The sequence below is a fragment of the Triplophysa dalaica genome, chromosome 23 (assembly GCF_015846415.1).
Source record: "Triplophysa dalaica isolate WHDGS20190420 chromosome 23, ASM1584641v1, whole genome shotgun sequence".
In the NCBI taxonomy this organism is placed as follows: Eukaryota; Metazoa; Chordata; class Actinopteri; order Cypriniformes; family Nemacheilidae; genus Triplophysa; species Triplophysa dalaica.
In genome coordinates this window covers 2,904,066-2,929,557 of record NC_079564.1, presented here as the reverse complement: position 1 = coordinate 2,929,557, position 25,492 = coordinate 2,904,066, and the positions used below count along the sequence as shown (strand labels likewise).

At 39.4% G+C, this 25,492-nt stretch overlaps 3 protein-coding genes across 21 annotated transcripts in view; 1 reads left to right on the top strand and 2 right to left on the bottom strand.

Moving 5' to 3' along the window:
• The window catches only part of cnksr2a (connector enhancer of kinase suppressor of Ras 2a), a 56,285-nt gene extending 48,215 nt beyond the window's left edge, over window positions 1–8,070 (top strand). For 15 of the 17 annotated variants that reach the window (XM_056738491.1, XM_056738489.1, XM_056738488.1 and 12 more), the window contains 2 exons: window positions 3,813–4,012; window positions 4,736–8,070. In XM_056738491.1, the coding sequence (XP_056594469.1) occupies window positions 3,813–4,012; window positions 4,736–4,966 (431 nt within the window). In that variant the 3' untranslated portion in view covers window positions 4,967–8,070. Of the gene's footprint in view, window positions 1–3,812; window positions 4,013–4,199; window positions 4,264–4,319; window positions 4,548–4,735 lie in introns of those variants that run through there. The other 2 variants (XM_056738490.1, XM_056738492.1) reach the window with 2 other exon arrangements.
• A 1,395-nt stretch (window positions 8,071–9,465) lies between these two features.
• LOC130412961 (kelch-like protein 34) lies at window positions 9,466–13,139 on the bottom strand. Its single transcript, XM_056737778.1, has one exon. The coding sequence runs from the start codon at window positions 12,713–12,715 to the stop codon at window positions 10,952–10,954; it is 1,764 nt and encodes a 587-aa protein (XP_056593756.1). The 5' UTR covers window positions 12,716–13,139; the 3' UTR covers window positions 9,466–10,951.
• Window positions 13,140–15,384: 2,245 nt separating this feature from the next.
• smpx (small muscle protein X-linked) lies at window positions 15,385–24,687 on the bottom strand. Of its 3 annotated transcripts, none has more exons than XM_056738989.1 (5): window positions 24,616–24,687; window positions 20,228–20,291; window positions 17,335–17,412; window positions 17,036–17,175; window positions 15,385–16,351 (listed from the first exon to the last, which is right to left on the bottom strand). In XM_056738989.1, the coding sequence occupies exons 2-4, from the start codon at window positions 20,264–20,266 to the stop codon at window positions 17,050–17,052; spliced, it is 243 nt and encodes an 80-aa protein (XP_056594967.1). In that variant the 5' UTR covers window positions 20,267–20,291; window positions 24,616–24,687; the 3' UTR covers window positions 15,385–16,351; window positions 17,036–17,049. The 3 variants fall into 3 exon arrangements, with proteins under 3 accessions (XP_056594967.1, XP_056594965.1, XP_056594966.1); XM_056738987.1 differs by lacking the exon at window positions 24,616–24,687 and adding an exon at window positions 23,707–23,854; XM_056738988.1 differs by lacking the exon at window positions 24,616–24,687 and adding an exon at window positions 22,733–22,862.
• Window positions 24,688–25,492: the final 805 nt, after the last annotated feature.

Below are 25,492 nucleotides of genomic sequence, written 5' to 3'. Positions count from 1 at the left end.
TTAGATTTTAATAACATCCCTCATTATAAAACAGTAGACACAGCAGAGTTATTTTAATGCCCGTGTGAATTTTTTTGAGTGCCTCGATATTACATTGTTAAGAGCAGAGTCCTCACAGAAAGACACGCGCGGGGATTTGAGCTCCGCAGAAACACTTCCTGTGTTTTGTTAGCCTACGAATGGTTTTCTTTTTCCTTGTTATGTTATTCCAATATTAAATGTGTGTTCTTGCAGCAGACAGCATAAACAAGAGACTGTTGCAGTATTTTTTTAGCTGTGCTGTGTGGTTCCCTGCTGAGGGCTGTCCACTCGTCTTTTTTTACATGCACACACACACACGGACGCAGGCATCTTTTTCCAGAAATAGCTGCATGCGCTAAACCTGCGCAGCATTGGCCGGGTTCTGTCACAAGCTCCTGACCCACTTTACCTGGGTTTTGATTTACAAGGACAGGGTCTATTTATAAACCAATTTCTCGGCATTCATTTTTTGTTAATGCGGCCGTGCAACGGTGTTTCATCCATTCCGACTTCTTCACAATGTTAAACTGGCTGGCTTCTCATGCTTAACATGGTCAACTTGTCAAAAAACCAGTTGGGCGTATTACGTAGTATTTCTGTGCTCGTTACACTCCCCCAGTTTTTTCGAACATATACAACTGTTTAGTAACAACTTTTCTTAGTCCCTTATTGGACAATTCTTTTCGGAAAAGCACGCGGAACGGCCGAAGGAGAGCAGGAGAAGGAGCACACGCAGACCTCACTTTCACTTGTGTGCGGGAGAGAGAGAGAGAGAGCATGTGTTCACGAAGTTCAGGTGTTTGTTTGTTCACTGCATTTGGGTGATGAATGTTATATAAACTTTGGATATAACGCTGGATTTGGAGATCGTTTGAAACACATGTGGTGAGTGAAACTGGTGTGTTTTGTTGCCAATTGGTGCACACGTGCTTTAGTTCAGCCTACCCCTCCCCCCCTCATGCGCCGTATGCTTTCGGAAATAATCGTACAGCTGTATCTGTCTTTTATAAATGTGATGAAAACGAAATACTCTTCGAAGATATGAAGTATGCAATACTACTCTATAGGTACTCAAGATTAATATGAGATTAGCAGAAACGGCGTGTGTTACGGCTGCTTTAAAGGTTTTAAAGGAACCGTTCTCACAAAAAAGAAAATTCTGTAAAGTTGTTCCGAATCTGTATACATTTCTTTGATGAACACAGAGAAAGATATCCGGAAGAGTGCTTCTAACTAAACAGTTCTTGGCCACCATTGACTACCATAGTAGTAAAAATTGCTTTACGAATTTCTATGTTCTGTTGATTAAAGATTAAAGGAATCTAGGAAAGCAAACAGTTTTGGGGCACTTTTGACCGTTATAATTCTTCCTACTCTGGCAGTCAATGGTGGCCAAGAACTTTTGGTTTACAGGCATTATTGCTGTTGGTGCTTTACCTCGTCCATATGGCAAAATCACTGTAACTCACTCCCACTCATGGCTAGTTACCAATGAATGAGCAGTAAACGCTGTACGGTCATTTATCTATATAGGCTATTCATTCTGTCACACTTGCTGTTCACCTCGGTGTCCATCTAGAAATGCTCCTCTCCACAAACCCCACAGGAAGTCGTCCATTTGGCGCTGGCTTACCAGCCTCCTTATCATATTACCGTTCATCACAGCCCCACTGTTTATCGCCTCACGGCTCACCACCATCTCCCCTTATCACACGTCTATATTCCCCCTGTCTACTATCACACTGTCAATCTGCCCTTCTCATTTTCCATCAGCCCCTTCTCCCACTGCCCGCGTCTGTCGGGCTCTTCCAATACTCTCCTTTATTTCCTGTCGTCGTCTCAGACCAAGCGGTCTATATATAATCCCAGTCGCTTTTAATGAGTATCTCTCTGATCATTGTCTTCTTTATGGTTCGGCCTCTATCTCTCTCTGGAGGAGTTGGGGGCATCTGTTAGTCATCCACATGCGAGCTATAACACATACCGAAGAGAAAACAAGCCACGGCCTATTGATCATGACTCTCAAACGCATGTTTCCCGGCAACCGTAGATAAAGGAGCGTTACTGAATAGACGAGTTTCCCTGCACTTTAAGAGCGTTCTAGAAAGGACCGTACCATTTAACAGAGCTAAAAAGGCGTCCAGAAAGCTTTTGTTAGCTCCGGTAACTTCATGGTAGTTTGTCCCATTGTTAATGTATTTCAAACTGTGCATGTAAGAATAAGCCTGCCAAGCGTAAGACACCCACAGTTATAAGTAAGTAAGGCAAAGAGCAGTACTAGTTAGAAATACAGAAGTTTCAGAATAAGTGGCTTTACAAGTGGTGCTCCGGGTCAAGTTCAGTCGTGTTGCATGCTGGCCCTTATAGGCAACTACTTTTCACAGTAGCGTTTGGATTGGTTTCATTTCCCCAAGCCCATTTTCTCCCTGTAATTTCCTGTCACCAATCAGAATGTCACTATCAATAAAAAGTGTCAAATCACCCCCCCCCCAAAAAATGATATAAAGACATACGCATAATAAATCACCTGTTCCAGACAGGCTGTCCTTGGAGCCCTTAGTGCGTAAATGGATGGTGTCTGCATGGATAATGATTTAATGTCTTTTTTGTACTGAACTGATTTCCATCTAGCGTCTGTTTTGACCTCATTATTCAATATTTATGAAGACTTCATTCCCTTGCTAAATGCAACATTTAGTCCACTCTACAGGTATCTGCAGCCGATGCTGTTGAGTGTTGTGTGGGAATGCTGCCCTCTCATGGCCAAAATAATGGCCAAACACACACCACAATCAAATAAATATCAGCTAATTTATTTTCGTATATTAAAAAAGAAAAACATACTAAGTAATGGCAAAGCGTTTATATTTGAGGGACGTGTATACTGTATTTATCTAAGTGTGAATAAATGTGTGTTTGTGTGGGTATATCATTAAAATATAATAATATATAAGCTCCAGTTGCTTTAGACCAGTGGTTCTCAAACTTTTTTGGCTTAAGTTCCCCATTTTAGGATTTTTTCAAGCCGAGTACCCCTTGAGCAGACAACAACATTTTACTTTAAAATACAGTGATAGAGTCAAACCTTTATTATATCTAAATGTATTAATTTATTTTTATGCATCTTTGTGTAGTCCTAATTTCATATATAAATACTATTATCATAATTTATTGATCTTCATTATTTATTGCTATATGTCAGTTTCTAAAGGGGCCTCTGGGGGTACGCGTACCGCCATTAGAAAACCACTGATTTAGACAATGACTCACAAACTAAGACGGAGAGAAAACATTCTCATATTAACATAGATCTGAGACTTAATTAAACATTTATGTGTGTCAGGCTAAGAAACGACACTTCTCATTCAGATCTCATCACTTCTTCAATGACCTTTAAAAAAGCCAGACTCATGAAACAAACTTAGACAGGCCGAAACATTTAAAGTGCCACTTTAGTAAAAGGAAGCACTCACTATTAACTAGTTTCTTATTGATGCCAATTTTTAGCATATTGGCTGTTTATTATTACTTATAAAGCACATATTCAAAATGACCATATTCTACCTCCCTAATCCTACCAAGTACCCTACTTACTATTGATAAGCAACAAATTAGTAGTTTAATTAGGCAAAAGTCATGTGTTAAAGTCAAGTGTTAATGGTTTATTAATACTAAGAATCGGACCTTAAAATAAAGTGTGACCTTTTTTGTATGTGTAATCCCTCACAATAATGTGGTCTGTTTGTGGTACCCCCCTCTTTAACTTTGGCTTTCTGTGGCGACCCCAACAGGCGGGGAGCGGGAGAGCCACGGGCAGGCGGAATCGCTTGGCGATTTGTATCGGGCACTGGAGCGTGCCAGTCTGTCTCCCATTGGTGAGCATCGCCTTTCTACCCGTCTGGAGTACAAACATCTTTTCATCCGGCGTTGCAAAGATCCGCAGCTAAATGACAAACTGCATCATCTGCGCATCCTGCAGAGCACGCTAAAGGTATCTGACCTCTGTGCCGCATGGGTCCCACTGCACCGTGTGTGCCTGTGTCTCGCATTTGTCTCGTCTGTCTGCCCCCCACTCCATCTGTCTGATGTCTGTGGGATTCTGAAGAAAGCAGAACTGTTTGTTTTCGTAAACGCGCAGTGACGCAAAAGCAAACTGAAACCTTTTTCATGTCTTCAAGCCCGCTGCTATCCCAGAATCCCATTCATGTTAGACGGAGTTCTCAGCCTGGCGTGGGCAGAGGGTATGGCTAAACTTCCTGGCTCTGTTGCTGAGAACCCTGCTTTTTTTGTCTGGTTAGGCTCTGCCTGGTGCCATTGGGTCAGTCTGTCGAGTCAGTCGGTCTGCGCCTGTGCTGTGACCTTGGGTCTATGTTGCTACTCTGTGCTTGTTCTGTTGGGGCATAGACTCCTGTTGCATTGTGGGTATTGTAAACATCCTTTATTACTCAAGACTCGAATGAAGGTTAATTGGGGGCATGAGGCCCACAGTGCCAGAGGACTCCAGTCAAATCTGAGCATGCTGTGTGTGTGTGTGTGTGTGTGTGTGTGTGTGTGTGTGTGTGTGTGTGCGCCGCTCTACTCATCTATTTGAGTCTACATCGCTTCACGTCTGAGCTAACAGCCTGTGGCGTGCTTATGCCATCCTAACCTCTGTGTGAAAGAGACTGTATCTGTAATCCCCACCCTCCATTGCTCTCTTTCTTCACTTCCATAGGACAGGGAGGGCGAGGTAGCAATGATTGACAAGCTGCTGGCCAATCCTAAGCTCACGTCCTCAGAGTTCCAGGAATGGAAGAAAGTTTACACGGAGCTGTTTTCAGGAGAGAAGCAGCGGGACCGGCAGCCAAGCCCCGCCTCCGAGCCCAGCCCTGCCGTCACCCCCGAACCCGCCCCCCGCACACCCTCCCTCTCACACACACACTCCTACATCGAAACTCACGTTTGACATACACAAATGCACACTTTGCATATCTGGACTTGACGTTGTCCTTGTCAAGACTTTCCACAATATCGTCACATTTTTCGAAGAAGTTTTCACATTGAAACACGATCTTGCTTCCACGGACCTTAGCCAGAGTGTTCGAGCAAAACTGGGGCGTGAATCAGTGTTGGTAGACTTAATGTGAGTAAAAGTAGATTTGATATGAAAAAGAAGTTTTGTGGCGTTCAGTCCATGTCTCTTAGCTTTGAAGATGTTTGCTGGCGTAATGACTTTAGGACAACAGGACTTTCTAATGTCCTTCCCCCACAGCGCACTGTTTTTAACTGAGGTACTCAAACACTTATTCACGAATCACATTTGCTCGAAAGTACACACCTCGACCGCATACGCTTCTACAGCACTTGAGAAACAGTGTTTACACAGGCACAAATAGATGTACAGACAAAGCACTTTCAGAGGCCAGAATCACTTTCCGCATGCTTGGGAGTACAGCACCGCTGCGCACGGGGTTGCCATGGTTACCCGATCTCTCCACGACTTGAACAGAAATGCGGTCACACCAAGAACAAACCTGGCCAACCCCTAGACAGGACGCCAATATAGAACCAGCAAACTGAGCACTTATGCTGAGAAATGGGACATGTCAACCAAACGCCCAAAGGAAACGTTTCAACCCTGAAACAAACTGACTCTCGCTCTGTTGTGCAGCTGTATTAGTGGTTTTCTGTTTTCCTGACTAAGCAAATATCATAGGGGACACACATACTCATCATGTAACATGTTTACATGCCTCTTGAGCGTACTATATACTTCACTGTATTATATTACTATATATCTATGAACTGCTGTTACACATCGGCTGGCCCCGACTTATAGCACTTGTACATTTGCGTGGAAGGTTTGCGTGTGTGCATGGTCATGAAACACACATGTGTTTACCTCATCTAACCTGCGGAGTGTTTCGACAAGCACTTAATTTAAGGATGTAATTCGAAATAAGCTTGTAAAGGCATGTTCCTTTAAACAAATTCAGCTTTATAGACAGCATATGTGGAATGTTGTTGGGTACCACTGAACATGATTTAGTATTCTACCTTAAGAAAGGTTTTGTTTACAATAATACATTTCCCTACATTGGGAATCTGTAGGCTTTACAGAGCATTAAAATGCAGAAATGTTTTTTTGTAAAAGCGACAATCCAAAGTTATTAGTAAAGCACATACATAATCCATGTTAAATTTACAAAAAAATAAGAAACGTCAAATTGTTATAATAATGTATAAAACATCACTCACTTCAACTCACGTACAGTAAATATAAGGACAAGTAAACTGCAATTTTGTGTTTTAAACAGAAGTGGCGATAGCGAGGGAAAATTACGAATTGCAGTTTTGTACCTCACATTAATTCATCTTTACTAAAACGTCTGTTATTTATTTAAACTACAATGTTAAATCATTCTTTAACCGCGGGACTACTACGTGGATTAACTTCGGTTTATGTGTTATGAGCAATTTGCGTGGGCATATTAGTTTTCTTTCTGTGAACGACTCCTTTCTGGTATTCTTGCGTGAATCATACAAAGTTCCTTGAATTACCAGCTTCACGCAATTATGACGGGAGTTGGATGTAAATTAAGAAAGCGATTTGATTACTCTAGTCACATATTAACATCACTTAAGAAACCGTGTATATTTTGTGGTTTTAAATAATGCAGTGCCTTGCCTCAGACTTCCATTTAAAGTAAATTAGTGTTAATGCAATATTTTGTAGTTATTACGAAATGAGGAACAAGTCTAATGTGGTAGTTGACAACATGCTGCAAATGCTGTAGATAATGGATTAGCATTCAGTGAAGTGTGCGGGCTTTTAACGAGAAAATTGCACAGGCATTATTATTATTATTCAGAAGCAGCATTACTTGAGGCAGACTGAGAACGTTTTTCTATCCCATTTCCTGATATTGGGGTAAAATGATATGCCTCTTTTAAAAAAAACAAAGTGGTGCTCCAAGCAAAAGATTGCAACCATTGGGTACGACATTGGATAAATCAAGCTTGTGTGTCTGTTCTTTGTGCATTTGAAACCTTTAATCGGAGACAACTCTTTGATTGGATCGTGGACTAATTTCAACAGTTTAAGAAAACGAAATGGACAGTATTATGTTTTAGTATCGCACAGCCTGCAAGCTGCTATGCAGTCGCTCAACAGTTCTGCTTTAGGGACATCTGTTTCAAGCTAACGGTGAGCTTTTATGACAACCGAGGTTATCAAGAAACATCACAGCACAGGGACTCGACACACGGCTCAGCCGAGCAAAGCCGATGCCCTGATCGCACTCCAACATGCGTTTGAAGCAAAAACTCAACTCCTGATATTAAATGTAGTGTTCTGGAGGTCATCTGTCTTTTTAAACTGGCAGAGCACTTCTCTTGCTGCATGGCTTGTAGATATAACGTTCATATTTTTGCTTTAAGTTTTTAGTTTTGTTTTCAAATTCGAAGATGTCGAATGTTAGAAAATGCTGTGCAGACCAAGTTCTCAGGCTCTTGGAATACACCAACACTTGTTATGTGAGATTAAGAAAGCACTGAATGTTCAGAAGAGAGTTTATTGTATGATAAGTTGTGTATTTTATAGTGTATATTGATATTTCAGGTATGACTCTCTCTAGCGACATACTGTAGAGCACATTTTATTCTGTATGTAATCTAAGATAATATTTGCTTGATTTTGATTGACTGACTGCTAATGTGTCCATTAGCCTTCAGAGGAGAGACAGTGTAAATGATAACCAGTGGATACAGCTACAGTAATAGATCGGATGTGTATTAGTATTTTACTTTACTAATATATCAACGTTATTCCTCCTAATCATGTTACGTTTCTTTAGTAACCCATTTTTAACACCAAATTGTCATAGACAATCTAGTTGATCTGTATCTGTGCTGCTGCCTGTCTTTATTATGAATAGGGCATGTCATTTGGGCAGTGCAGTTCCTATGTGTTGTGTTAAGCATACAACCTGGTAAACTTTACTTTATTTATTACGTTATTTAAGCAGAGTTATTGCTTTCTCTGGATTTCAATGTGGTTATATCAAGTCAATAAACTTTTATGGATGTAACCTTGAAATCACTGTTTATTGCTTTTCTGTGCAGAATACTTGCGCTTACAGTGAATGATTCTCTCGTCGGAGAAATGTGTCCTTACCATTGCCTTATAGAATACAGAGCATTTTTGTGGGCAGGATTGAAAGTCATGTTTAAAAGTCCTGGAGAAGAGGTACCTATTTACAGTTGTGCTCAAAAGTTTCAAAAGTAGAATCTGGTAAAGCTGAAACATTTGGAAGAATAAGAGGATTTTTGAAAATAAAGGTTCAATTTTAATTTAGTCCTTAGCCAGTTATTTCACTAAAGAAATCTTAACATGAAGTTCACACTAAAGAATTATAACAGAATTTCTCAAAACATCCCAGGGCAAAAGTTTACACACCCCTGGTTCTCAATACTGTATGATGTTACCTAAACAATCAATGACAGTTTTTATTGGCGTTGACTTTGTGGGCAGCACTGAATGTTTCTATCTATTGTAATAGATCAGCTGACAGTCTTATGACTCATGACAAACAAGAAACCCTTAAACAACTATGACTAAACATAAAAACTGTCAATGATTGTTTAGGTAACATCATACCGTATTAAGAATCGGGCGTGTACATTTTTCCCTGGGCTATTTTTAGAAATTGTGTTATTATTATTTAGTGTGAACTTCATGTTAACATGCCTGTCAGGCAATATATAGGGAACCGTTCTCCATCAACCTATTCAAAATGTAGCCTCCTTTCAATTTCCCAGAAAGCCATTTCCTTTTTTTCTAAGCTTGCAAGTTTCCAGGCAGTTCAGCAAGGGTAATGGACCCATCTTACATAATTAATGGAGGATTAAGATTAAACGTTGGGTTTTCACCTGTCCATTCTGTCCAACTGTCTATTGATTTCTTCTACTCTTTCTCTCTCTTTCTATCAACCCTGGAAATATATGGTTCAAACCAACCTAAACTGGTTTGGTGGTCCCAAATATCTCCCAGTCTGCTCCCAGTCCATTATTTGTTTTGACTCTTGTCAACTGGTCAAGTTTAAGACTCAGCTGACCAAGCACCTGAATAATACTTGGTTTACAAATCCCAAACATTTTTTTCCTATTGTACTCTTCCTCTGGGTATTAATTTTGTGTTTTTGTAACCAACCGTGCCTCTGCTCATCTTGTTAGATCTTTTAGAGGCTGGGGGTGAGTCAAGCAAATTTTCATTTTTGGGTGAAATATCGCACTACTCAAACAAGCCAAACCCAAATGTCCTTATTTGCCTTTTCTGCCCTTGTGTTCACTGCCCTTTTTTATTTCTCGTTATTTACTTATTTATGTACCGTGTGTTGTAATGCAGAATTTGTCCAAATGTTCTTTCCAATGAAGGCTAACATGCTCAGAGATATTTTGAACAATCTTTATTCATGCATTTCCTTCTTTGCTGCTATTTTGCAATTTTTTTGTTGATTTTAAGATTGAGATCAATTTATTTATTGTTGAAACTGAAAGAATTTGCTTGTTTCCAAAAAAAGTCACACCAGCATCTTGAATATCTGATTCACTGTTTCCTCAGTGGAACACAAAATGTGTTATGTGTTTCAAAATCTCCAAGCTGCTATAAAATGAAATTGAATGTGGAGACGGCTGATAAACAAGATTCTTAGGCAAGTTGTTAATGTTGTCAAATTTGAATTGTTCCTTTCCTTAATTTATCATGATGCTACCCTTGACATTAAAGGGGTCAAATGACACGGCTAAAACGAATATTATGTATGCAGTGTGTATACACGATTTAAGTTAAAAAACTACTGTATTTTCCACATACCGTGCATGTTTGTATCTCCTCTTTGCCCGGCCTCTCTTTCAGGCAGGTCTGGGTGATAGAATGCATCTTTTGTTTCGAAACAAATTTTTTTGCAGTTTTACGTGCAATACATGCATGGGCAACTTATGGGCAACACAACAAAGACACAGAAAAACACGTATTCACGCCATATGACCCCTTTAAATATGGTTGATTTTTGATGCATGAGATGATAAAGTAAATGTCATTTGCATTACTTGTAAGGTAAGTCAAATGTAAATGCTTTCATTTGTTTTTTGTTAGTTACAAAACTAGACAGCCCTTGGTCCCCATCCACTTTCATTGTATAAAAAAGAATATCTTCGAAAAGCTTCTGATTAACATCTTTTATGTTCCACAGAAGACAAAAAATTACCTGCATATCTTTTTTATAGTGACAGAATTGTTATATTTATGTGCACTATCCCTTTTCCATGTATCCTTTAGAGTATTTGGCTTAGAGTAAGCGTCTGTGAATGTACCCTCCTTACGTTTCATTTCTTTTTTTCTACTATCCACAGTCTGTCTACAGCATTCTTCGCAGCTGTCCTTCTGACATACAACGTTTTGAGTGTCACCTTTGATCTTCACATGGTGCCAAATATTCAAAACTTGTCCAAACTGTGCTTCAGGAGATTCGTCTATGTGTTCCAATGTCTTTTCCTACTGTTTCCTATTTTACCATAGTGCAGTGCAAATGTACAAAGTTCAATCTTTAGCTCCGTCCTTTGTTCCAGTGTTCGTGCCAAATCGATGCCATTTATCAGGACCAATGTTTTTATGACAAGTCATCTGTCAATGTCATGGCTTCTTTACCCTATTCATTGCGAGTCATTTTCAGGAGCTATTAAATACTTGCTATTAAAGACTTAATAGCTTTTCACCCCACCAAAGTCCTCTGTATTTGGGTTAGTAAACATCCATTTTCGTCCATGCCACTTGACAATTCAGAGTGGTCTGATACAAAGTTAACCCATGCCCTTCAACTTACTCTGGTCCTGAAGGAATGAACGCCTTGTCTTTGTCTCTGTGTAGGTAGAATGATTGTGCGAGGGACTTTTAGATCTCCGGAGGGTCTTGAATGGCCATAAGGGCACACTGAGTCCCACACAAGGGCCCTGGTAGTTTACACACTTCCTTCCAAGCGTCATATTCTGTGTCATACTGCAGCACATTTGTGGTGCACACCTCTTGTCCCTCCTGCCATTTCCTTCCCCCAAACATAAGCACATGTCTTCCCCCTGTTGCTATCAAGCCGTAGCAGAAGCGGTCATTCAGTAGGGGCTGTAGACGAGTCCACTGGTCCTCTTTAGGATTGTAGCGTTCAATGTCACAGAATGGCTCAAACATTCCCAAAAAGGCATATATTTTCCCCCTTACTGTTGCCATTTGGTGCCCAAATCTGGCAATGGACATTTCTGCACGTCTTTGCCAAACATCACCCTCAAAGGTATCCAGAAACATCATTTCTTTACTGCTGTCTGGGCTGTTGCCATGGATGCCTCCGGAGATGTAGATTCCCGCTCCGATGGTGGCACATGCTTGCCCGTGGACCTGATGTGGCAGGGACACTCCACTTCGCCAACACCCTGCATTCATATTGTATCTTTCCACAGATGATAAAGCAGGCTCACTCTTCTGTCCTCGCCCACCCATGGCAAAAATAACACCATCCACCACACAACAAGCAAACTGTGCCCTCTTCTGTAAAAGCGGTTCCATTTCCTCCCATTTATCAAACCGTGGGTCAAAGCGCCATACCTGGTCAGTGACGGCCATCACAGCAGTCTTCTCGTTTTCCTCATCCATTTGCACCACTTCACCACCTAGCACGAACAGAAAGTTCCCGACCATGCATACCCCTTGGTGTTGGAGCTTATTTGGCAGTCTAGAAGAGAGGGTGCAGAATTTCCGTCTGCGTGGTTCATAGGTCAGGATCTGATTCTGGGGTCTGTCTGCTTCTGGCCCTCCACCCACCAGCAGGACTTTGCTTTTTGGGACTCTTAGGCTGGTTTGGACACTTTGAATAAGAGGTTGGAGGGGACCTTGACGGTGGTAGTGAAGTGCTTTCTGCACTAGGCTGTGAATGAAGGGAGTGCGTAGAGCAGGTTTAAACGTACTAAGTTGAGACAGCTCTTCAGGTGGAACCAAAGCAAATCGGATGCGACTTAGCAGTGCATTACTTTGCAGGGCAGAAAGCGGGTTCCACTCCAGCCAGTCCAGCGCCAACTGTAGAAGGTCAATTTCCTTCACTCCTGGCATCTCCTCAGCTGCAAGCACATCTTGCAGAGACTCGAGGTTTAACTCCAGTAGCTCAGCTTTGTATTGCCCACCTACAAGTATTCTGCACATGTTACAGGCAATAAAACAGTTGCTGGCAGTAAATGCATCACAAAGGCCATAGCGAGCTGCTATGTTAGCAAAAAAGCAGCAGTTGTCAAGAGCAATGCTTTCTGAGATGTACTCCGTGCAAAGATCCATAGCATGGTTGACCTGCAGATACGTCACAGCTTGCAGTGTGACCTCCAAAGTAGAAGGTGACAGGGAGATGCCTGATGTGTAGATGAAGTCAAGTATCTGCTCCAGGCCCACGGAAGACAAGGCTGGCAGACTGATAATGTGGGCTCCAGATTCCAGAGTGTAGTCTTTGAACAAGGACCAGAAGTAATCGCTGGAACAGGCTAGCAACGTACGATGAGCAGGGAACTCCACACCCTCCGCCTCCAAAACAACATCGCACATCCGACCTTCCGTACGCAAGCTTTGGTACTGTGATAGAACACCATCGCCGTGTCTGTTGCTGAGCATCAGGAAGTAATTCATTGCTATAAAGGAAAAGAAAAGGGTATGGAAGACCTCGCTTTTTTAAGAAAAAACAGTGATCAATAAAGAAAGAGCTTGGTCCTCTTGATCCTGAACAGTTGTCGAAAGTGTGTCAGCCCCGTCTGTTAGAATGTGGTCCATTGCTTTTGCAGAGATCTAATGTGTAAAGTGCAATGGGGAGGGTCGACCATTTCTCCACCACTCAGTAGACAGCCCACAAGCCACTCTGTGATACATCCCACATACATCTGTTTTCAACAAGATGGGTACAGGCATTCTACCAGATCTCTCAAAGGGAGGGGAAAGGACAGCCAAACATTCGGGGGCTGTGGGGGAGTAAACTGCCTGCCCGCTAAAAGCTTGCTGCCCTTTACCTTTAGTAAAGAATATAGAGGGCAGGAGGCGGCAACAAGCTGGGAGTTTATTACGACCACCTGATCTGAAGTCATCACTTGATAAATAAAGATGTAAGTCAGCAAGATTTCTGACTGTCGCCACCAAAAGTAACAAATGTAATAGAAACTCAAGACCGATCAGAATCATAAATGCAAGAGGATTGAATGCTGAACCACAGGAACATAACAACTGTAGATGGAGCTAACAAATGTGTACGAGTTTGACTAAAAGAAGAGAGAGGTCATGCAAGACTTGTTATGTTGGATAGAGTTGTGTTTATGTGTGTGTTGTGTGTGATCCACATAAAAAGCACTCATCCCAACCTCGTGAACATCCTACCATCATCCACCCTAAATATCTCCTGGCAGAGAGTTGATGCAGGGTTGGAGAGAGGGTACTAAGTATAGAAGCGAGGGATGATTATGATAGAGCTTCTGGTTACATTCTCGCAGCCGCCGCTCCTGATCCTGTTAGATTGGTTTCTTTACCCTCATCATTTGCAATACAACGTATCTACAAGCTAATTGGAAACTGGAGTCACTTGTAAATTCACCAACACTTAGTACCATCGCATGAATTGGGAGGAGGCCACGGACCTCTGTGTGGTACTTCAAGGAATTTATTTCCATTTTGTAGACGTGTTAATGCTGCCAAATGCTGCACTCGTTTAACAACACATTAAGTTCTTGCTATGTCATTGACCTTTTGGAGCAAACAACGTACATTGTGCATATTTTTGTTTCAGCCATTACTGCATTAGCAGATGTGTCTTGATGCACATTAAAGCTCTGTAAATTTAGAAGCACTAATTATCTTGCACTTTTTATATATCATCAACAAAACCAGACTCCACTTCCTTGCATGCTTGTAGAGGTTTCGCATGATCATACCCTTTCCCCTCCACTATAATGTCTAAATATACCCTATGATTTGTGTATTTAACACTTTTTATGTGTTGTGTATTTATAAGTTTGTTGGGCGATTCATCATGTATGTGCTCACGCAGTGTGTCAATTTGTGTATTCGGTTGTCCCTGTTTTGACCCCTGGATCCAGAATGCGGTCAGACCTGAGTGGCGTTCTATATATAACAGCGTCTGTTCCTTCTGTTTGGGTTTTTGTTGGCTTTGGTGGTCATGGTGAACAATTTAGATTTTATCTGGTAATCATACGGCTTTAGTTAAGATAAACCCTTTTATACAAACGCACACGTTGTATATAATGCAATATTGAATTTATAAAAAATATAATACAGATACTGGTGACAGGGTCAAAGAGAGAAATTGAGTTATGTTGAGAAGTCTTTCCTGTAGTTCAGTGGTAAGAGCATGAGTGTGGCTTCAATCCCAGGAGATTACACATACCATTACCTAAGTATAAATGTACAAGTTAATGTAAGTTGCTTTGGAGAGAAGCATCTGCCAAATGCATAAATGTCAATGTAAATGTGAAGTTTTATAACGGTAGGCTTTCTCTGCATTGCATGATGGGTAAAGGAATATTTCTGAAGGCTTTGTTGATTAGCGGGACAGCTGCTCTCGCTTGCTCTCTTGTGTTCCAGCATTTCAGCCAGATGCTTAATCCTGGCAAAGTCCGTCCCAGTGCCACAGGATTGACTGGTCCTGTTCCACAATTGTCTTAGTATCTTTTATTATAGATTGGCGACAGCTGTCACTATATGTGACCCTGGACGACAAAGCCAGTCTTAAGGGTCAATTTTTAGAAATTCAGATTTTAACTTTATCTAAAAGCTGAAGAAATAATCATACTATTGATTATGGTTTATTGGAATAGGACACACATTTTTATACATTTACGGTAGGAAATTTATAAAACATCTTCATAGACAATGATCTTTACTTAATATCCTAATGATTTTTGGCAAAAAGAAAAATCGTGTATTTTTGGTGATTACTAAACATTTTCCTTTGCTGCTTAAGACTAGTTTTGTTGTCCAGGGTCAAATATAAATTTAACAATTTCTGAACTTGTCAATATTGTCCATTGTTCATATTTAATCTATGATTAACATACCAAGTTGCTTCTTTTTTCTTTTGTTGTAAACTTTATGTAAAATTCTGCCAGTTACATTCTGTGTCCATAGTTATGTGGAATGAAACGTAAGTTTCCTCTTGTACCTATAGGATGCTGTTGTAGCATCGCTAACAGTATTGTCATATCTTAAATTATACGTTTTTTTTACTATTTGTTATATTGCACAATAACAGTAAAGTCATCTAAACTTAGAAATGATGGACATTTCTGACACCGTACTTAGCAGGAACATGTGATTTTTAATAAGGACACTTTCACTCAAAATGGACCACAATGTAGTACAGACACATACGTATGATCTGGTTCACAGAGGAGGAAAAGAGGAGCTTTACACAGTTAAACTGCTGCTGGTTTATATACATAACAAACCGACGGTGCTGCATTTGAAATCCAGTTCTATTTGTTCAAGGATAACAAGTGCTGGCTTTATCCTCCTACAGGCTTGCTCCTGGAGAGAATGCGAAATTATGTTTTATTATGCAACAGCCTACTCATGTACTGCAACAAGAACAAAGCCAGAGATAAGAAAGATGTGCAGGGAGTGAAAACAAAGCTACAAAGAAAGTGTTTAAAAAGGAAAAGGTTGTTGGTGTGATAGATTCAAGATTCGAAGAATTTAAAAATGGACAAATCACTGTGATCACTTACGAAGCTTTAAATCTTTACAAACCCATATGACTTCATTTTTTATTGTGAACTGTTGTGAAATTTATTGTGAAGGAGTTTTGCTGTTTCATTGGAATTGTCAAGCATATATAAAGTGTGCATTTTGTGTAGTTTCAAACTGTGATATTGTGAAAAATAAAAGCATTACACGATTCAACACATGATAGAATGAGAATACACAACTACATGTACTTTAAAAGCAAATCTATGCCAAACACAGAACATTTAAAAACAAAATACAGAATAGCATACAGAGAGATTTAAACAGAGATGACCTATAGCTGACAGGGACCGATCTCTGATCTTATAACTCCTCATTTCCCATCAGTCTTTGCTTTAAAAGTATCCGCCCCCTCTCTTATTGTAGATCCGTGTTGGGTATCATCATTATAATTAAGTCTCGTCGTCGATTCCGTCATGACATTGTGATCGATGCTCAGGGTGTTAATGGTAAATACTTGAATATCATTGGATGGAGAAGGTAACCGTGGGATTGCAAGTGAACCGGGGGCGGAGACACCTGTGGAAAAAAATGGGTTTAAAAACCTGTTCAGATCACGACGTATGCGGTCAAGGTAGTTTGCTAGAACCGTCACTTATTTTAATATTGTTAGCTTTATAAAAACCACAAAACTAAAGTTTTTATAATATGCTTTATAAGTTTTAGTATTTATATAATATATAAGTGTTAATATCCATAATATTCTCAGAAAACTGACTTTATCCTAAAGCCTGACCCAGCATGATCTCATTGAATTTGCTTCTTGTTGACACGCTCGCACATGTTCTACAGATGGATGGAATGGGTCACAGAGCATGTTGAGCTCTATAATAGGTAAGTCTGGTGAGGCATGCTGGGATGGCGCACAACAGACGGACTTTCGCTGCCCCACTGATCCACTGGTATTAATAGAAACTGATTCACCCACATACCCCTCACACTCCCAGACAGCAGCTCCATGGCTGATATATGCACACTCACACACGTGTACGCTATTTGGTAACATCTACTGACACCATGTGGTCGTCTCTGAACACAACATGGGGTCCTCTCTAGAATGATTGAAGTAATGATGTGTGTATCAGATCGTGTGGTCTAGCATTCTTGCCTACTGGTGTGCACGTCTTCGTAGGATTTAAACCAGTCACCAGGGATGGCTGACTAACCAACGAGTGTGTTTGTGTATATTTGACTCCGATATACCTGTGTTGTGTTGTTTAGTCCTTAGTGACCCATTTGAGCTCACTCCTTGCATTCTGGATCTCAGAGAGGTTGACGGTGGGGCCCGGTAGTTTAACAGCACCAGGCAGGGGCTTTTTCTCTTCTGGAGAAACCGGGGTTGCCTATGAAATGAGCCATAATCAGTGTTAATGTGAGAGATACTGCTGGTGAAGATCATGTCAAGGTCATGGCGAGGACCTGGACATCTATATGTGTGGCTTATTTCTTTATTTTTTTGTAAATGTAGATGTGTGTCTGTGATTCTTCCATCAGACTCTAACCTCTGTTGACTCTTCTCGCCTCTTCCCAGGAAGTCCCGCCCCAGGACGGAGACCCCCCATTGGAATATTGAGGTTAGCCTTTGAGACAGACAAGAAGAGGCACCAATGAGACGCTGCCACCGTTGTCACACCCTCACAAAGGAGCGAGCTGAAGTCAACCAATTTGCAAATAGCTCCTGTAACCATGCCTATCTAATCCCCACAGTACCAAAGTTAAGCTCATGTGATCTTGTGCAATGGCAGAGTGTAGTTAGAAACCAAGCCTTTCCACAAAACCTGCTGGACGTGTCTTCCTGCTTGTCTTTCATAAAGAGCAAAGTGCCTGTATGGAAATGAGCTGCGTACGATGTACTGTAGATAAACCAGTGAGATGACAAGTGATGCCTCTGTGTTTGCGGAGACCGAAACAAAAAGCCCTGTCTGTTTTAGCCAGATCTATATTAGATGACATCTCCATGACGTGTTTGTTATGAAACGGAGGCGTTCAAATGTGAAAATGTAAATGTGTTTACAATATAGGAAGCGAAAAGCGAAAGTATCTCGTCAGGTGTTTTTTTTTCAGTTTCTCTTAAAGTCCCCTCGAAATCTAAATGTTTTTAAGGATAAATATATCAGCCATATGGATATCTATAAACTAGTGTGATTCAAAGCATTGACAAAATTTACATTTTGGAACACATAAACATTCAAACATCTCACTTCTATCCAAACAGATCAAAGATTTTTATAATAATAATATTATTAATTTATAAAGCACCTTTCACAGGCTCATTTATGACATCATTCTGCACTTCAGCTTGTCATCAAATATTTCTGACCAATCTAAAGCTCTAGAATCCAGCATACGTCCCCGCTATTGGCTATTGTAAAAGAGGAGTAGTCACTCAATATGTCACGCTTAACTTCCTGTTTCAGAGGAAATTGTGTCAAAGCATAGAACACAGCTGCAGATTTCAAGGCCCTTCAGTGGGTCTTTAACCATCCAAACCTGAAAGAAACATCTTTTCTTAAAGTTCCACGCACATGTTTTGCCTACACAAGGTCAAAGACAAATTTATTAGTAAAAGCATTTTTAAAAATTTTACTATTCGGGAAACCTTGTGAGATGCTTCAACCAATTGTTTATCATTGAGCCAAATCTGTAAGATTTGCATGTACTGCACTTTAAGGTCACTTCAGATCTCCAAATAACATTCAACAAAATGGTTTATTTTTTAGAGAAGAATACAATGAGACTGCATGTAGATTTGAAAAAAATCCCACTCTAATTTAAAAATATTAATATTAACATGTTTTTGTGACCCTGCCTGGGAAATCCAGGCTAAAGTCTAATTATCATAGTTTTATAACTATCTAATTATGAGATAATGAGCATCAAAATCTGATTTTAATTATTAATATCACCATGATTTCAATCTTTGACATGGCCTTATTCAGTATTAAAGATATTCAAATGATATTTTCACAGAATGTTCTTGACATAATGTAAGATGATTTTATGTAGAAAAAAGTAAATCTCAAAAAAATGGGGTTTCAGAGGCAGAGGCACAATTTAGAAAAACCTAGCTCATCTAGAAGTATTTGGAAATCTTTTGTCAGGTCGGTTACATTACACTGGTTACCATGCTTGAAACTGCATTTTGTTGATTCGTTTCTGAGTGCTTTTGATCAGTGAGCTTTTTTCTGCAATTTTTAAGTAGAGCTTCAGAAGGATCCCCAAAGTATAAATATAAGCTATACATCAGACTCTTTTATGAAAATGAAAATGCTTAAAAAAATGTATAGAGATTAAAATCACAAATGCAAAAATTGATATCTAAAGAACAATTTTTTTGTATTATACATGACTAAAATTATATTGCATATCCAAGGTCACCTTTTTATAACATCCGAAACAAAAAAGAATAATATTAATCCAACATTTTTGATTTGTCACGAAATTCACTTCTTCCCAAAAAGACCTTCAGAACTAAGCAAACAAGATCAGGTGTCAATTTTTTTTGTTTACCCATTATAATATTTTTCTTTTAAATAATCATATTTTAATGATTATGTTGAACCATTAACTATTAGTTAAGAAAAACACATTTGGGGTTTAATACTTGAGCCATGCCAGTTCATCAAACTCCTGCGTAAAATACTTTTTTTCTCCATCCATTCATTATTCATCTCCATTAATTGTTCTGTTTGTAAAGGCTGCTGGATGAACGTTCCTACGGTTGTACAGTATTGACCAAGTGCCCCAGTCTCTGCATGCTTCCTTTTCTCTGTGCTCTAATGGATCATCTCGCGTGTGAGTTTGGGCCTTTTATTGATTGATCTATATATTGAGATTTTTGGCTGATCTATTCGGTGTTTGTCAATTATTCTCCACACCGTGTTACTGAACTGTGGTGAAGCATTATGAAAACCTGTCCGTCCATGCTTGTTTTCTTCTGTCTATGTAAATTCTCCGCATAGCCAGACTTAGAATATAAACGGTTGACAGAAAGGAAATGCTTGTTAGAAACTTTGAAAGAGTGTACTAGAGTCTACAAGTCTATTTTTATATACATGTTTCTGTTTGGATAAGATGTGTTTTCTTAACGAAATGAGTTTAGCTGGAAGCTTGTAATAAATACATCAATAGCATCGTGAATTTCATGTACTGCTCAACTGCCTTGTTGTGAGATGTACAATACTGTAATGCCATATGCATTGAAATGTGTTTTTACAGTTATAACTCAATGTTTAATGTAGAAATTCGCTTTTCAGATTAAATTATTTAATGTTGACGTCCCTCAATGTGTTTTTGAGTGCATGTGCACAACACTTCTCAAATCGGCTCCAAAGAGCTTCACATACTTATGACACACTACGCTTTTCTTTAAACTAAATATGGATGCATACTCACCTGAAGGGCTTTTACGTTGGTCGATGGCTGTTGAGACATTCTGTTCTGTTATGCCACGTTCCTGCTGTAGAAAAAACAAGGAAAAACTGAATGCATCGATCAGCTGGATACAATGAGCCTGTGTGAATACGAATATGTGTAAGTATGTTACAAAAGGCCCGAACAACAGAGACTGGGAAAAGTAAAGGCCCCCTGTGGCTCTCAGGTGGCCGTGGATAATCTTTCGGTTGCTTAGTGACTCCTGCAGTGAGAAGCAGGTAGTAGCTGTTACCCCTGAATCATTTATGTTAAAGGTAGAGGACTCTTTTGGGATAACATACACATTGTAGTTTCTGAAACATGAAATGTGGAATGTTTAAAAAACTGACAGGGAATTTTAGATAGACCTTTTAATGTAGCTGTTTTAAGTCAAGATGAGAGTTGACGGGGTTATATGATGTTTAATTCAAAAAACAACTTTGATGTTTGCCTTAAATCCAATTGAGACATAACAAGAAATGGAGATATAATGAGAGCTTTTCAGTTGAAATTGACTTAATATTATAATTTTTTAAATCTTGATCACATTTACAATAAAATTTTAAAGATGATTGCTTAACATTTTGATTTGGTTATAAAGGTCGGCTGTATTTTGTTCAAACATTTGTGTTCACATCTAAAAACTTGATGCCACTAATATGTTTTGTTTGGCTAAGGACAGAAGGTTTCTATTTAAACAACGTGGTCAAAAAGACTTTATCTCTCTTACATTATTTTAAAGGGGTAAATGTCATTCCATAACAGCCAAATACATAAAACATTTTAGAGGGAAGAAGACACATAACCCAGCAGTTTTCAATGTTGATGAATAGGGACTGTTTTCTAACAATGATCCACAGGTGGAACTTCGTAGACATCATAAAGACATTTGCATAATTGGCAACTCAGCCTCAACATGGAAATAAAAATGTTTCACCTTCACAATACGAGAGAAGGATTCTTTTCATTTTCTCATTTCGTGTGTCTGTTTAATAATAGGCCTACATAAATTCAGTGTTTTAATAAACACAGCTGTGCACTCTTGTTCATTACGGTCCAACATTTTTTTGATGTGCATGTAGAGCTCTTCTTATGTGTGACTGTGTGGTTGTGGGGGGTTAATGCCTATAATTTGTTTAGAAGTGAACCTTAGCAACCACAACCAGGGATATTGTTTGCACATAAACATTGTTGGTGCGGCGTCTCTGTGCTAAATTTATCATTCAAAGAGAGCAGAGGCAGCTGTCCGACACTTGTCTTCTGCACATGGTCGACTCTAAACCACTGCCCCTCTAAAAGACCGTTAACCCCCTAAATAAAACCACAATATGCACAATGCTTCTGGTACAAATCAGCCCTGTCGATATCATAAACCTGATTATGATAAACTTAAAACCACGACCAAACTGTTTAATGCAGTCCAGGTCTAATGAGATGCAAATATAACCCAGTCTTTAAACCAAGACAAATCCAATAATATTTCTTAATCCCTCATAAATCTCCCACAATGCTTTCACAAGAATAATCCATTTGCATGACCTGCCCACAATCAATGGAAACCTCAGAAATTCAAGATCTTTCTATCTGTCACACACGTCTTTAATTCAAAGCACACAGAACTGTGTATTTGACAAGGCGACGCATGAGGTCTATGAACGTGCCATGTGTCAAGTGGTTATTTAAACAGATTTACAGAATAAACATAGAGATCACCATAAACATTGTTTATTTTGCAAAACATCAAATGATTCTGCCTCATAGTTTTATGATGAAATAGCCTGATGCTCCTGCAATAAAACTAGAGTATCATTTACATGTGTAAACACATTCACACCCTTAGGTTTAGTTCTAAATAACCTTGCCTTGTATTATAGTGTATTGTGTAGACCCAAATCCAACGAAATCAAGCAGTTCAGTTTATCGTCCGAAAAAGAGAAAAATTTCCCAGTGATGAAATTTACAGTGGGTTTTTGATTTATGACCAAAAAAGATCTGTGGTTAACATTATATACCTCACATATTGTTTATGACATGAATTACACAAAGTTGCAAGTTTACATGCACAGTGACTTGCAAACAGTGCAACATGCTAGCATAAATGAGCTAGAACAAAAACATAACAGTATTTTTAAGTAAAGTTAACTGAAGTGTTTTACTCTTTTGATTAAACCAGCTTATGGTTTACTTATAGTTGTCACTGCATGTTAAAGTGGCATATAAAAAAGAATTTTGATAAAAAGTTGGAAACACCACAACAAAGTCCAGTCATACCCGATAATAACTATCTCTATACACTAATCTGCATTTATAAAAAAAATGATCGCTAAGTTTTAACACTTCTGATTTATAATTTTTTATTAATCTTGCCTTACTTAAAGAAAACACAGCCCTTCTCTTAAATGAACTGTGACCTTAAATTGTCATAAATAAATGCACACATCACACGTGAACACACAAATCCTCCCTCTACTCTCAAAGGTGCCATACCTGCTGGTGTAACGTAAACTGTAGTTTTCCAGATACAGTATAAATGCCGATCTTACTCTCTCTCTCTCTCTCTCTCTCTCTCTCTCTCTCTCTCTTGCTCTCTCTCCGTCTTCTGCTTCTGTTTTTCTCTGGACTTCTGGACAATCTTGGGTTCTGCTTCAACGCCTCTCAATCTCTCCGGGCTATGGAGGAGCGGAGGATTCCTTTCATATCTGGGATTCGTTCACACTATAAATAGTAGTGTGATACACAGAGGGGACCTGCTTTCTGTCTACTCTGACCATTCATTGAGGACCTTGTACGTATGTGTGTGTATATATGATCCATGCACACTATAGCCATTTCCAAAACATTTGCATAACCCACACAAAAAATGTGACCACATATATGTACATGGGTACAGTTTTTTAGACTGTATTTAAATAATGAGATTAAAAATGTTACTAGCAATGTTTATACATTTAGATTAGTTTTTTTGTCTATTATATCTAATATACTGTACTTAGCTCTATTATGCTTATAATAACATTTAAAAAATGTGAAAAGAAAAACTAATGAAATAAATGAAAACTAATGGGCTGATTTTAAACCGCCCTCTGAATTTGCCCTCCAAAAATGTGCTGTTTATCACTGATGCTTTTCGAACTACATACTGTACACATCCAACATTATTCTTACATATGTTGTTGCATTACCCAGCATTGCATTCTGAAATTTCACAGCATAAGTTCAAAACTGCAATTCTCAACGCCTTTGCAGCATTCACATATATCTAAAATGTGTGCTATCTAGTGCATATATTTAGAAAGCGATAACCTAGATCAAAATGTTCTCCACATGCCTTAGGTTGGACAACCCAAACAACACCATCTACAGCACTTCAATTACATCAACCACAAAGATGGAAGTATACGAGTATACTACGACCTCTCCATGACCCAGGACTCTGTACCCTGACCTCAGCATGTTCTTACCTGTTCAGCTGCCAGCGTGAGGTCCACACCCCCTCGCTGCGTCTGTTCTACTCTGGTGGCCAGTATAAAGCCCCTGTCTGTTCTCTGTGAGGTCCTCTTCCACGCAGTCAGAATAACAGAGCGACTATACTTATTAAGATCATGACCTAATTTAGGCTCCAGCATACAGAGCCCAGGGAGTCCTCTGATTGGCCCACGGTTTGACATGACGACCTGTTCCCAGTGGTATTAGCGCCACCAATCTAGAGGCGTTTTAAACTGGGCTAATTTTGAGTGACGACTGGACAGGAATAAACAAACCACAGTAACAGCACATGTTATCAGTTAAAACTTAAGATTGTTTTGTAGCTTTGCTAAAAAATGAATTTCCTGGTCCAAGCTGGTACATTCTAGTTTGTGTTAATTCGGAGCTAGTCTACAGTAGCTGGGGGTTCAGCACATTCATAGTTGACTAGAGGAGCCTGCTAGGTAAGATAGTTAAAAGTGCATTTCAAAATCTAACCTGCATTTTTTGAGAAATGTCTCAGTGGCTTTGTGTGCATACATTGGAAGTCAATGGGGCCAATGTTTGGTTGCCACTATTCTTCAAAATATTTCCTTTTGAGTTTTGCAGAAGAAAGTCATATTTGGGATGACAGGTGAGAAAATTACGAATTAATCTTCCTTTAGGTGTGAACTGTTTTATTAAGAGGTTCATCATCATACTAACTCATGCAAAAAGTTTCAACACCACGGATGAATACAGTGATTAAGTCACTTTGGACACAACCATATGCATTACACATTCAATATCCCGGTTCCTAGAAAACCGAGTTTTTAATCCTAAAGTCCACTCTACTAAATGAACCATGAACAGGCGTAAATAATAACAAACAACATTTTGCGGTGGAGAAAAACATCTGTCCTTACCTGGATGTTAGCGACTCCTCAGTAACGTCACTGTGGAGTGTTAGCTGTACTGGAGCTCACACCTGACGTGCCTGTGCCCTTTACAAACAGCAGAGCTACAGTATGCAAATACTCACCTGAATGTTCCTCCCTCAAACTGGCATTAAATACTTCCTCCTCTAATTGTCAATCACCACATGGTCTATTGACTTTGGAGTTAAACCGAAGACTGTGTTATTGGAATCTCCACTAGCCATAGCCTTTTTTTTCTACTTAGAAGAAGAAATCAATATGTGTGTAACAATGACATATACATAACTCATTAACGTGTGACACATGTCACAGCGAAGCTAAAACTATACAAATATATTGCATTGGGCTGCAACTTTCACGGTTCGGAACCCCGTCGTTTGCTCTTGTGTGCTTACATTCATATCCAGCTTCCACAGCAGCGCTGTTTATCTTTCTCTGGTCTGTATTAACACACTGAGCATATTTTGGGTTAGGGTTTTGAGTACCAAAAACACTTAGTTTGCAGAAGCCAAATACTCACACACTGCATTCACACTTAAGATTTAAACCATCACAGGCGTCCTTATTCTAATGGATTTAATGGAAACCAGTGGTCCCTGTAGACCTGATAATATGATTGGTTCTGTTGGATATATCATTTAAAGTCACCACGAAGTTGAGATTGACTTATTTTCCGTATCATGACTTATATCCAAATGAAACGGCTTCTGAAAATAGCAACAAGTGTAGGATGGGCTTTATTTTTCCCACCCCTTTTCGATTGGATTGTTGTAATTCAGGCCACGAGGCGAAGGCTTAAAATGCCGGCCATTGTACAGACTATGGTCCCACATCTTCTTTTGTTGCTTACATCATGTGTTGAAGA

Bases quoted from the DNA above. Each gene is read 5' to 3' on its own strand.
- smpx (XM_056738989.1), bottom strand. From the start codon at position 20,266: ATGTCTCAACAGCCATCGACCAACGTAAAAGCCCTTCAG. The intron at 17,413-20,227 runs GTGAGTATGCAT...TCTGTCTCAAAG, and splicing joins CCAACGTAAAAGCCCTTCAG to GCTAACCTCAATATTCCAAT. The intron at 17,176-17,334 runs GTTAGAGTCTGA...CTCATTTCATAG, and splicing joins GGCGAGAAGAGTCAACAGAG to GCAACCCCGGTTTCTCCAGA.
- LOC130412961 (XM_056737778.1), bottom strand. From the start codon at position 12,715: ATGAATTACTTCCTGATGCTCAGCAACAGACACGGCGATGGTGTTCTA.